This window comes from Hypanus sabinus, chromosome 23 (genome assembly GCF_030144855.1).
Source record: "Hypanus sabinus isolate sHypSab1 chromosome 23, sHypSab1.hap1, whole genome shotgun sequence".
Taxonomy (NCBI): Eukaryota; Metazoa; Chordata; class Chondrichthyes; order Myliobatiformes; family Dasyatidae; genus Hypanus; species Hypanus sabinus.
This window is the reverse complement of record NC_082728.1, coordinates 1,793,463-1,806,398: the sequence shown is the minus strand read 5'-3', so window position 1 is coordinate 1,806,398 and position 12,936 is coordinate 1,793,463. Positions and strand designations below refer to the sequence as shown.

At 46.9% G+C, this 12,936-nt stretch overlaps 1 protein-coding gene across 5 annotated transcripts in view; it reads left to right on the top strand.

Annotated features, from left to right (window-relative positions):
* The window catches only part of LOC132379868 (ras-associating and dilute domain-containing protein-like), a 106,335-nt gene extending 93,624 nt beyond the window's left edge, over nt 1-12,711 (top strand). For all 5 annotated transcript variants that reach the window (XM_059948155.1, XM_059948154.1, XM_059948156.1 and 2 more), the window contains exons 15-16: nt 4,840-4,979; nt 12,245-12,711. In XM_059948155.1, coding sequence (XP_059804138.1) covers nt 4,840-4,979; nt 12,245-12,344 — 240 coding nt within the window. In that variant the 3' untranslated portion in view covers nt 12,345-12,711. The remainder of the gene's footprint in view (nt 1-4,839; nt 4,980-12,244) is intronic.
* Nucleotides 12,712-12,936: the final 225 nt, after the last annotated feature.

The window sequence follows — 12,936 nt, the reverse complement described above, 5'->3', positions numbered from 1 at the left end:
TATTAAGAACATTAAGTACTGCAGGTCTACCCTATCAGCGAGTTGCTGGAGAGTGTTGGAGCTGGACTTGTGCACGCTGTTGCAGCCTGCTTCAGCTATTCAGAGAAGAAGGTGTCAGTGACAGTGCACAGTCCAGTGGAAAGGAAAGTGATTGCCTTGGATATTTTTGTTGTGCTCACAAAACTCTGTTGGACATTGGTAATGTAGAATACTGCAAATCTGATTCACTTGTTCAGTGGCAAGACCAATGGCGGAGGAGCTGCATGGCCGCGATTGCAGCAAGGACCAGCTCATTCATGTCTTGGGTTACCTGCTGCGGCAGCCGTAGAAAGGAATGGCGGATTCTGCACGGGGCTGTTGGGAAACTTGTTCCTCTCATTGCCCTCTAGTGGTCAATCCCGACAAGACAGGCTGGATTGCATTTGTCTATGGCTGCACTGTATGATGAGAAACTCCTGCCAGCTGTTCTTGCAGAAGCATGGCTCCAGGACAATATCAATCTACAGGCCAGGACACTGCTTGTATTAAATAGTTTTTGTAACTATTTTTCTGCTATAATTATATGTGCTCTGTGTGACTGTGGACCTTGTCAGAACCAAGGTGTTTTACACTGGCCTCAAAGAAAAGTTGTTTTGTTTGGCTGTATTCATGAGCATTCATGTCTGGGTGAATGACGATTAAACTTTAACTTGAACCCCGGCTGATTTTGTCCTCTTCCCCCCCTCCCCTTTTCCCCTCGTCTCCCCTCTCTGTCCTCACCATCTCTCTCACCTCTCTCTCCCGCTTTCTCTCCCCTTCTCCCCTCCCATCCCCCTCTGCCCTTCACCCTCTCTCTCCCCTCTCTCTCCACCCCTCCCCCTCTCTCTCCATCTCTCCCCTCCCTCCCCCCCCCACTCACTCACTCACCCACCCACTATGGGCTCACTAGCCAGCAATGGGGAGCAATTTGATTACTGATGGCCCCCTCTAACCCAGGAGTTAGTATTGATTTTAACAAAAAGAATTACTGGTTGAAGACCACACCCCAGGAGTGCATTCACTCAGAACCCTCCTCCCAGTTAAATGACCTGTATCAAGACCTTCCTCTGTACACCAGCTGAGTGGTTGTGTCTAATCTGAATAACTGCAGTACTGGAAAATATTCAGCTTATCATTTGGCAGTGGCCCCTCTGTGTGTGGCCTTGGAATGTTCCAGAGAACGGATCCAGTTTTAAACTGATATGTGGTTTTATTGACATTGAAGGAATGTGTGTCCAGCTCAAGTGGTGGGAGGAGAGACGGCAAAGAGAAGCTCCCTGCAACTAACTTCCAGCCACCATGATGTGCTGAGCTTTTAACTTACTTCAAGATCGGTCTAACCCTCTCTCCCACATAGCCTCCATTTTCCTATCATCCATATGCTAAGATCGACTCTTAGATAGTTAAGGTCTAGGTGGAGTGGATGTGGAGAGCACGTTTCCTATAGTGGTGGAGTTTAATAACAGAGGACACAGACTCATTATTGAGGGATGTCCACTTAAAAGAGAGAATTTCTTTAATCAGAGGATGGTGAATCGTGGAATTCATTGCTACAGATGGCTGTACATGCCAAGTCACTGGGTGGATTTAAAGCAGAGGTTGATCGGTCCCTGATTAAGCAGGGCATCAAATGTTACGGAGACAAGGCAGGAGAATGGGGTTGAGAAGGATAACAAATCAACCATGATGTTTTAGTGGAGAAGACTCGATGGGTTGAATGGCCTAATTCTGCTGCTATATCTTATGGTGTTATGGTTTCTTAAATGTCCCTAACATTTCTGCCTCCACCACCAATCCCTGGCAGCATGTTCCATGCACTCATCACATTCTGTGTGGAAAAACTTACCACTGACATCCCCTCTCTACCTCCCTCCAGGCAGCTTAAAGTTTTGCCCTGGGGAAAAGTCTCTGGCTGTTCACTCGATTTCTGCCTCTTATCATTTTATATACCTCCATCAGCCACCTCTCATCCTCCTTTGTTCCAGGGAGAAAAGTCCTGGAACTCTCAACCTATCCTCCTAATTCAGGCAGCATCCCAGTAAATCTTCTCTATGCCCTCTCTAAAGCTTCTACGTCCTTCCGATAAGGAGGCAACCAACACTGAACTGAATATTCCAAGCATGGTCTGACCGGGTTTTATGGAGCTGCAACATGACCTTGTGGTTTTTGTCTCCATGCATGTGTGTGTGTGTGTGTGAGACCACATGTTTTGGAAGACGTTTGGCTCTGTCAAGTGGCAGCAGGGATTAGATTAGTTCTGGGAATTGTTATTTTGGAGGTAGTAGATACAAGGAGAACTGAAGAAGTGTGCATTGACCCACATGGAACATTTGACTCCTCCCACTGCAAAATGTAGTATTAACAATGCCTTTCCCTGCCCCCACCAGGGTGCTGGTTAATGGCCTGGCAGACCAAGTAATCTAACCCCAAGGTGAGAGAGGAGCTGAGGCCTGTTCCTCAGAAGGAAGAGAGTAGCTTTATGTATCTCCCAGGAGGGAAACATCTGCAAAATTCAATGCTCCCTCAGTGTGACCCCCCCCCCAACAGTGTGACCCTCCCTCGATACCACCCCTCCCTCAGTACCACCCCTCCCTCATTACCACCCCCCAACAGTGTGACCCTCCCTCAGTACCACCCTCCCTCGATACCACCCCTCCCCCACTACCACCCCCCAGCAGTGTGACCCTCCCTCAGTACCACCCCCCCAACAGTGTGACCCTCCCTCATTACCACCCCCAACAGTGTGACCCTCCCTCAGTACCACCCCTCCGTCAGTATGACCCTCCCTCAGTACCACACCCCCCAACAGTGTGACCCTCCCTCATTACCACCCCTCCCTCAGTGTGACCCACCCTCAGTACCACCCCTCCCTCAATGTGACCCTCCCTCAGTACCACCGCTCCCTCATTACCACACCCCCAACAGTGACCCTCCCTCAATACCACACCCCCCCACAGTGTGACCCTCCCTAGGTACCACCCCTCCCTCTGTGTGTGACCCTCCCTCATTACCTCACCCCACCAACAGTGTGACCCTCACTCAGTACCACTCCTCCCACAGTGGGCCTCCCTCGATACCACTCCTCCCTCAGTGTGACCCACCCTCAGTACCACTCCTCCCACAGTGTGACCCTCCCTCAATACCACACCCCCCAACAGTGTGACCCTCCCACAGTGTGACCCTCCCTCAGTACCACCCCTCCCTCAGTGTGACCCAGCCTCAGTACCACTCCTCCCACAGTGTGACCCTCCCTCAGTACCACCCCTCCCTCAGTGTGACCCAGCCTCAGTACCACTCCTCTCACAGTGTGACCCTCCCTCAATACCACCCCTCCCTCAGTGTGACCCAGCCTCAGTGCCACCCCTCCCTCAGTGTGACCCAGCCTCAGTACCACTCCTCTCACAGTGTGACCCTCCCTCAGTGCCACCCCTCCCTCAGTGTGACCCAGCCTCAGTACCACTCCTCTCACAGTGTGACCCTCCCTCAGTGCCACCCCTCCCTCAGTGTGACCCAGCCTCAGTACCACTCCTCTCAGTGTGACCCTCCCTCAGTGTGACCCAGCCTCAGTACCACTCCTCTCACAGTGTGACCCTCCCTCAGTGCCACCCCTCCCTCAGTGTGACCCAGCCTCAGTGCCACCCCTCCCTCAGTGTGACCCTCCCTCAGTGCCACCCCTCCCACAGTGTGACCCTCCCTCAGTACCACTCCTCTCACAGTGTGACCCTCCCTCAGTACCACCCCTCCCTCAGTGTGACCCAGCCTCAGTGCCACCCCTCCCTCAGTGTGACCCTCCCTCAGTGCCACCCCTCCCACAGTGTGACCCTCCCTCAGTACCACTCCTCTCACAGTGTGACCCTCCCTCAGTACCACCCCTCCCTCAGTGTGACCCAGCCTCAGTACCACTCCTCTCACAGTGTGACCCTCCCTCAGTGCCACCCCTCCCTCAGTGTGACCCTCCCTCAGTACCACTCCTCTCACAGTGTGACCCTCCCTCAGTGTGACCCAGCCTCAGTGCCACCCCTCCCTCTGGCTTATTTGACGAATGTTGTGAATTGAGTGAGAAGCTCTGTCGAGGAAAGGGAAGCTGTGTGTCGGTTGCAGGGAGGGTGGGTTGCTCGGCCTAGCTTGACAGGCGAGTACTCTGTGCATTGTGAATTGGTGGAAGTTGTTCCCCTGGCAACACACACATCTGCACTTCCTACTGATTATTGAGCTGCTGTGTGGGTGAAGAGGATGTCCTGAGCATGGAGGAGTGCAGTGACGTGTGAGGGCTGGGCTGCTGGACTCTCAGACAGAGACTGACACTGGGTCACGTACACACTGGAAAGCCCATCATCCAGTGCAAGGCCCCTGCACCCCTGACCAACTCAGAGCCAGAAGGGGCCATGGGTCGGGGAACCCATTGGGTTAACCCTAAGCAGAACAGCCAGGCACAATCCTTTACCCCTCTCCATTCCCACATTCTCTCCTTGGTTTTATCCCTTCCTTGTCCCCTTCCCCTCTCTGCCCCTTAACAAATTCAAGTCACTCCCTCCATTTTGCCCCTCTGCTGCTGCCTCTTGCCCTCATCCCTCTCCCTCCACCGCTTCCTCATCCCTCTCTCAGCCTCATCCCTCCTTCATTCTTCATGACACATTCCTCATTACCCTTACCCCCTCAGCTCTGCCCTCTCCACTTCATTCTTCCTTGGCCCTCTCCCTCTACTTTCCCTCCTCCTCCTTCACTTTGCCCCCGGTGCCCTCTGGACCCCTTGGTGCAGGGGTAAGTGATGTATGTGGAGGTGAGACTTCACTAATCTTTGTGCTGTTTGTGTTCATGCAGAGCACCCTGTTGAATGTGAGTGGCATTTATATCAAGTCCCTGGTTCCTGACTCGCCAGCCGCTGGATGTGGGAAGTTGCATCTGGGAGACCGAATCCTGGCCGTCAATGGGACAAATCTGGTCGGGATGGATTATCACAGGTCAGTGGCACCAGGTCCCAGGCCCCAGGCTCCGATGTCAGACACATGGTACAGTGCGTCCGGAGTCCATTCAGCTCCCCAAGCCTACTCACCAAACGAGAATCTAACTCAACACTACTTTTAAGAAATCACTAAATCTCTCTTTGCGTGGCAGATTGGCCATCCCAGGAAACAGCTGGGGCAAATTTTGCTGTACTCCTTCTACACCACATATACCCTTTTGTGATGAGGAGGTCCCGCCTGTCCACATTTCCCAGATATGGTCAGACCAGGCTCCGGTACGATTACTGTGAGACATTATATCTTCTGACCGGCTCGTAGAGAAGTACAGCACAGAAACAGGCCCTTCAGCCCATCTAGTCTATACCAAAACAATTTAAACTGCGTTCTCCCATAAGCCTGCCCCCCCATACCCCTACCATCCATGTATGTATCCAGATTTCTTTTAGACATTTAAATCAATCTTACATTCACCACTTACACTGGCAGTTCATTCCACACTCTCATGATTCTCTGAGTGAAGAGATTTCCCTTATGTTCCCCTTAAATTTTTCATCTTTCACCCTTAACCATAACCTCTAGTTGTAGTTCTACTCAACCTAGTGAAAAAAGCCTGCTTGTATTCACCCTATCTATACCATGTATAATTTAGTATACCTCTATCAAATCTCCTTTCAGCTTCTATGTTCCAAAGAATAAAGTCCTGGCCTGTTCAGTCTTTCCTTACAACTCAGATCACTCAGACCCGACAAAAGTTTTCTGTACTCTTTCAATCTTATTTACATCTTTCCTGTAGGTACAGTGGTGCTAGAAAGTTTGTGAACCCTGTAAAATTTTCTCTATTTCTGCATAAAAATGATGTAAAATGTGATCGTGTGATCATGTGATTTTCATGTAAGCCCTAAAACTCCATAAAGAACTCAAATAAATAACATAAAACATCAAGTCAAGTCAAGTCAAGTCACTTTTTATTGTCATCTCGACTATAACTGCTGGTACAGTACACAGTAAAAACGAGAGAATGTTTTTCAGGACCCTAGTGCTACATGAAACAATATAAAAACTACACTGAACTACGTAAAAACAACACAGAAAAAAAACACTAGACTACAGTCCTACCCAGGACTACATAAAGTGCACAAAATAGTGCAGGCATTACAATAAATAATAATAAAATAATATCAAGTATAAACATTATACTTGATCATTTATTTATTAAGAAAATTGATCCAAAGTTACATGTATTTGTTGGAAAAAGTCTGTGAACCTCGGGGTAATGCCTTCTACAGAAGCTAATTGGAGTCAGCTGTTCCAATCAATGAGATGAGATTGGAGGTGTGGGTTGTAGAGGTGCCCTGCCTATAAAAAAGACATACAAAGCCAGGTTACTGACTGATCCTGCTCTTCTCAAGAAAGATCTGTTTATGTGCACCATGTCTTGATCAAAACAACTTTCAGAGGACCTTAGAAGATTTGTAGAGATGCATGATGCTGGAAAAGGCTACAAAAGTATTTCTAAAGACCTGAGTGTTTATCAGCCCACTGTAAGAGAAACTGTCTACAAATGGCGGAAACTCAGTACTGTTGCTACTCTCCCTAGGAGATCACACCAAGAGCACAATGTGTAATGCTGAAGGAGGTGAAAACTAACCCAATTGTAACAGCAAAAGACCTGCAGAAATCTCTAGAACTTGCTAAAGTCTCTGTTCATGTGTCACTATAAGAAAAACACTGAACAAGAATGGTTCATGGAAGGACACCACGGAGGAAACCACTGCTCTCCAAAAAAAAAACATTGCAGCAATTCTGAAATTTGCAAAAGACCACCTGGAAGTTCCATAATGCTTCTAGAACAATGTTCTGTGGGCAGATGAGACAAAAGTTGAACTTTTTGGTAGAAATGCTATGTTTGGAAGGAAAAGGGCACTGCACACCAGCACCAAAACCTCGTCCCAACTGTGAAGCATGGTGGAAGGAGCATCATGGTTTGGGGCTGCTTTGCTGCCTCAGGGCCTCGACAGTTTGCAATTGTTGAGGGAACAATGAATTCAAAATTGTATCAAGACATTTTTCAGGAGAATGTCAGGGTTGCAGTCCATCACCTGAAGCTTAATAGAAGTTGGATGATGCAACAAGACAATGATCTGAAAGACAGGAGTAAATCAACAACAGAATGGTTTAAAAAGAAGAAAATTCGTAGTTTGGAATGGCCAAGTCAAAGTTCTGGCCTTAATCCTATAGAAATGTTGTGGAAGGACCTGAAGCAAGCAATTCATGCATGGAAGCCCACTAGCATCTCAGAGTTGAAGCAGTTTTCTAAGGAGTAGCCTAAAATTCCTCCAAGCCAATGTGCAGGACTGATCAACAGTTACCAAAAGTATTTGGTTGAAATTATTGCTGTACAAGGGGCTAACAAAGGGAGTAGGCAGTTTACTCTACAAGTATGTGAACAGCATAAGGATAAGACGTAAGAGAATAGGACCAATCAAGTGTGACGGTGGAAAAGTGTATATAGAACCGGAGGAGATAGCGAGGTACTTAATGAATACTTTGCTTCAGTATTCACTGCGGAAAAGGATCTTGGCGATTGTAGGGATGAATTGCAGTGGACTGAAAAGCTTGAACATGCAGATATTAAGGAAGTGGATGTGCTGGAGCTTTTGGAAAGCATCACTTTGGATAAGTCATCAGGACCAGACAGAATATACCCCAGGCTACTGTGGGAAGCGAGGGAGGTGATTGCTGAGGACAGGTGAGGTCCCAAAGGATTGGAGGGTTGCAGATGTTGTTCCCTTATTCAAGAAAGGGAGTAGAGATAGCCCAGGAAATTATAGGCCAGTGAGTCTTACTTCAGTGGTTGGTAAGTTGATGGAGAAGATCCTGAGAGGCAGGATTTATGAACATTTGGAAAGGCATAATATGATTAGAAATAGTCAGTATGGCTTTGTCAAAGGCAGGTCGTGCCTTATGAGCCTGATTGAATTTTTTGAGGATGTGACTAAACACATTGATGAAGGTAGAGCAGTAGACGTAGTGTATATGGATTTCAGCAAGGCATTTAATAAAGTACCCCATGCCAGGCTTATTGAGAAATTAAGGAGGCATGGGATCCAAGGGGACATTACTTTGTGGATCCAGAAGGCAAAGGGTGCTTGTAGGTGGGTCATATTCCGCATGGAGGTCGGTGACCGGTGGTGTGACTCAGGGATCTGTTCTGGGACCTCTATTCTTAGTGATTTTTATAAATGACCTGGATGAGTAAGTGGAGGGATGGGTTAGTAAATTTGCTAATGACACAAAGGTTGGGGGTGTTGTGTATAGTGTGGAGGGCTGTCAGAGGTTACAGTGGGACATTGATAGGATGTAAAACTAGGCTGAAAAGTGGCAGATGGAGTTCAACCCAGATAAGTGTGAGGTGGTTCATTTTGGTAGGTCAGATATGATGGCAGAATATAGCATTAATGGTAAGACTCTTGACAGTGTGGAGGATCAGAGGGATCTTGAGGGTTTGAGTCCATAGGACACTCAAAGCTGCTGCACAGGTTGACTCTGTGGTTAAGAAGGCATACGGTGCATTGGCCTTCATCAACTGTGGCATTAAGTTTAAGAGCCAAGAGGTAATGTTGCAGCTATATAAGACCCTGGTCAGACCCCACTTGGAGTACTGTGCTCAGTTCTGGTTGCGGGAAGGATGTCAATACTATAGAGAGAGTGCAGAGGAAATTTCCAAGGATGTTGCCTGGATTGGGGAGCATGCCCTATGGGAATAGGTTGAGTGAACTTGGCCTTTTCTCCTTGGAGTGATGGAGGAAGAAAGCTGACCTGATAGAGGTGTATAAGGTAATGAGAGGCATTGATCATGTGGATAGTCAGAGGCTTTTCCCCAGGGTTGGAATGGCTAGCACGAGAGGGCATAGTTTTAAGGTGCTTGAAAGTAGGTATAGAGGAGATGTCAGGGGTAAGTTTTTTACGCAGAGAGTGGTGAGTGTGTGGAATGGGCTGATGGAGGCGGAAACGACAGGGTCTTTTAAGGGGCTCCTGAATAGATACGTGGATCTTAGAAAAATAGAGGGCTATGGGTAAGCCTATTTCTAAGGTAAGGACACGCTCGGCACAGCTTTGTGGGTTGAAGGGCCTGTATTGTGCTGTAGGTTTTCTATGTTCTAGTTACCGAAAGCGAAGGTTCACATACTTTTTCCAACAAATACATGTAATATTGGATCATTTTTTGCAATGAGTTAACGAACAAATATAATGTTTTTATGTTAGTTATTCATTTGGATTCTCTTTATCTAGATTTAGGACTTAAGTGAAAATCTGATCACAGTTTAGATCATATTTATGCAGATATAGAGAAAATTCTACAGGGTCCACAAATTTTCTAGCACCGCTGTAGGTGACCAAAACTGTCCACACTACTTCAAATTAGGCCTCACCAATATCTTGTACAACTCCAGCATAACATCCCATCTCCTGTACTCAGTACGTAGATTTGTTGATATGGATGACAAACCACAACAGGTCCAGCACTGATCCCTGCAGCACAGGACTAGTCACAGGCCTCCAGTCAGAGAGGCAACCTTCTACTACCACTCTCTGGCTTCTCCCACAAAGCCAAAGTCTAATCCAGTTCACTACCTCATCCTGAATGCCGAGCCACTGAACCTCCTTGACCAGCCTCCCTTGTGGGACCTTGTCAAATGTCTTCCTACAGCCCATGTGAACAACGTCCACTACCTTGCCTTCATCCACTCACTGCAGGTTAGAGCAGCATTCTGTTCCTGTAAAATGTGAGCAGTTGGGAACACAGCACGCGATGCCTTCAGCCTCACAGCAGCTGGTGAATCATAAGACATAAGAGGAAAATCAGGCCATTGACTCATCCAGTCTGCTCTGTTTGTGGGCCACAGCATAAATCCAGTTGTAATCACAATGGACTTGAGATCCAATCGAAAGGCAGCAGCTCTGCTCTATCCTTCAATCATTAGATTTATTATCCCTCTCAACCCCATTCTCCAGCTTTCTTCCTATAATATTTGGTGCCCAGATTAATCAAGATCTATTAACCTCTGCTTTAAATATACTCAATGACTTGGCCTCCACAGCTGCCAGTGGCAATGAATTCCACAGGTTGACCACTTTTGGATAAAGAAATTCCTCCTCATTTCTGTTGGAAATGCTGTGCCGTCTGGTCCTAGACTCATCCACTATAGGAAACATCCTCTCCACATCCATTTTGTCTAGGCCCTTCAGAGTTCGATAGGATTCAATGAGATCTTTCCCCCCATCCCCATTTCTTTTAAACTCCAGTGAGTACAGGGCCAGAGCCATCAAACACTTCTCATTCGTTAACATTTTCATTCTGGAAATTATTCCTGTAAACCTCTTCTGGACCCTCTCCAATACCACAATTTCTTAGATTCATTCAATACACGCCATTTCGTATGACATGGGTGATCATGACCATGATTGTTCTTGGCAAACTCTATAGATAAGCCTTCTTCTGGGCAGTGTCTTTACAGTACGGGTGAACCCAGCCATCATCAGTACTCTTCAGAGATTAGTCTCCCTACCATCAGTGGTTGTATAACTAGGACTTGTGATATGTAGCAGCTACTCAGATGACCATCCATCACCTGCTCCCATGGCTTCACATGACCTTGATTTGGGGGCTAAGCAGGTGCTACACCTTGCCCAAGGGTGAACTGCAGGCTAGAGGTAGGAAGGAGCATCTTACAGCTCCTTTGGTAGCAACGTACCTCCACCCCACCACCCGTTTCTTAGGTAAGGCCTAAAGCTGCTCACAAAACTACAAGTGCAGTTTGACTAATGCCTTACAAAGCCTCAAAATTACATCCTTGCTTTTGTACTCTAGTCCTCTTGAAATGAATGCAAACATTGCATTTTCCTTCCTTCCCACAAACTCAACCTGCAAGTTAACCTTTAGGGAATCCTGCATGAGGACTCCTAAGTACCTTTTGAACCTCAGTTTTGAATTTTCTCCGTTTCTGAAAATTCAAATAAACAACATCCACTGATTCTCCCTCCTTTATCTATCCTGCCTATTATTTACTCACAGAATTCCAAAAGATTTATCAGGCAAGATTTTCCCTGGGAAAAAAAAACATGCTTTGGCCTACTTTATGATGCACCTCCATGTACCCTGATGCCTCATCCTAAATAATGGACTCCAACATCTTCCCAACTACTGAAGTCAGGCTAACTTTTTATAATTTCCTTTCTTCTGCCTCCCTCCCTTCTTAAAGAGTGGAGTGACATTTGCAATTTTCCAATCCTCCAGAATCATTCCAGAATAGAGTGATTCCTGAAAGATCATTACTAATTCCTCCACAATCTCTTCAGCTTCCTCTTTCAGAACGCTGGGGTGTAGTCTACCTGGTCCAGATGCCTTATCTACCTTCAGACATTTCACCTTCCCAAACCCTTCTCCTTGTAACAACTACACTCACTTCTGCATCTTCACACTATCGAATTTCTGGCACACTGCTCGTATTGTTCAGTGAATACTGACACAAAATATTTAATTCAGTTCAGCCACCATTTCCTTGTCCTCCACTGGACAAGGTCTCCGGTGTCATTTTCCAGCAGGCCAATGTTAGCTCTCACCTTTCTTTAAATCTTTATATATTTGTAAAATCTTCTTGTATCCTCTTTGATAATATTGATTAGCTTACCTTCATATTTCATCTTTTATCTCTATGGCCTTTAAGTTGCCTTCTGTTGGTTTTTAAAAGCTTTCCAATCCTCTAATTCCTACAAATTTTTGCGATATTATATGCCCTCTTTTGCATTTATGCCAGTGGTCACCAACCTTTTCTGCACCGTGGACCAGTTTAATAGTAACAATATTCTTGCGGACTGGCCGTCGGGGGTGGGGTGGTGTTAATCACGACCAGAGTTGGTGGAATTCATTGCCATAGATGGTTGTGGAGGCCAAGTCATTGGATATATACTTAAAGTGGAGATTGATTGGTTCTTGATTAATAAGGGCATCAAAGGTTAGATAGGTTAAGAGGAATAATAAATCACCATGATGGAATGGTGGAGCTCTCAATGGGCCAAAAGCCCTCATTCTGCTCCTACGTCTTATAGTCTTATTGTGTGTGCGTGTGCATCTGCATCTGTGCATATGTGTGCATACATGTACCTGTGTGTTAGTGTGCTCATCTGTGTTCATGCACGTGTATGTGTGTTTATGCGTGTATGTGTTTAACTCTGTTGACCCTCTCCTTTCTGTGACTCAGTGGGCGTGATTTGATCCGATCGTCAGGGGACTCGCTGTGGCTGCTGGTGGCCAGGTCTGATTCACAAGCGGCGGTGAAGGTGTTAACACCGAACTGCTGACACGGGGGGCACATGGGGCTTCCCTGCCCACGGACTCTGCACAGTTCCTTGCATTCGTATCTCGGTAACTGACGCTGATGTGAGTGAGGAGGTGGAGCTCCTGAGACAACCAGAGGAGGGTCTGCATAAGGAGAATCCCCACTGCCACTGAGGGCTGGCGGGCAGTGATCATACCGGCACCAGGCTGGGGAACAGCTGCTGTGGGGACGAGTCAGCATCAACAGTGCATTTCACAGCAAATTTCAAAGTTAATGCTTCTTTTGCCTTATCTGAATGTTTGTTACTGATGTTGTTGCTTCACATGGACACACGAGTTGTGGCCACGGCCACTTCTATCCTGTATTAATAAATCCAGTATTATCATTCAGTTATTACCCACCCAGGATTCAGCCAAATGTGCACATCTCCAGCACTGTGTGTGTGTGTGGGGGGGGGCTCACCTTGGGCCAGTGCGTCTGTGTGTGTGAGAGAGAGAATGTATGAGGGTGTATGTGTGTGAGTGAGAGGGTATGTATGAGAGAGGACGTGTGTGAGAGAGAGTTTGTGTGTCTGTGAGAGAGGGAATGTGTGAGGGTGTATGTGTGTGAGTGTG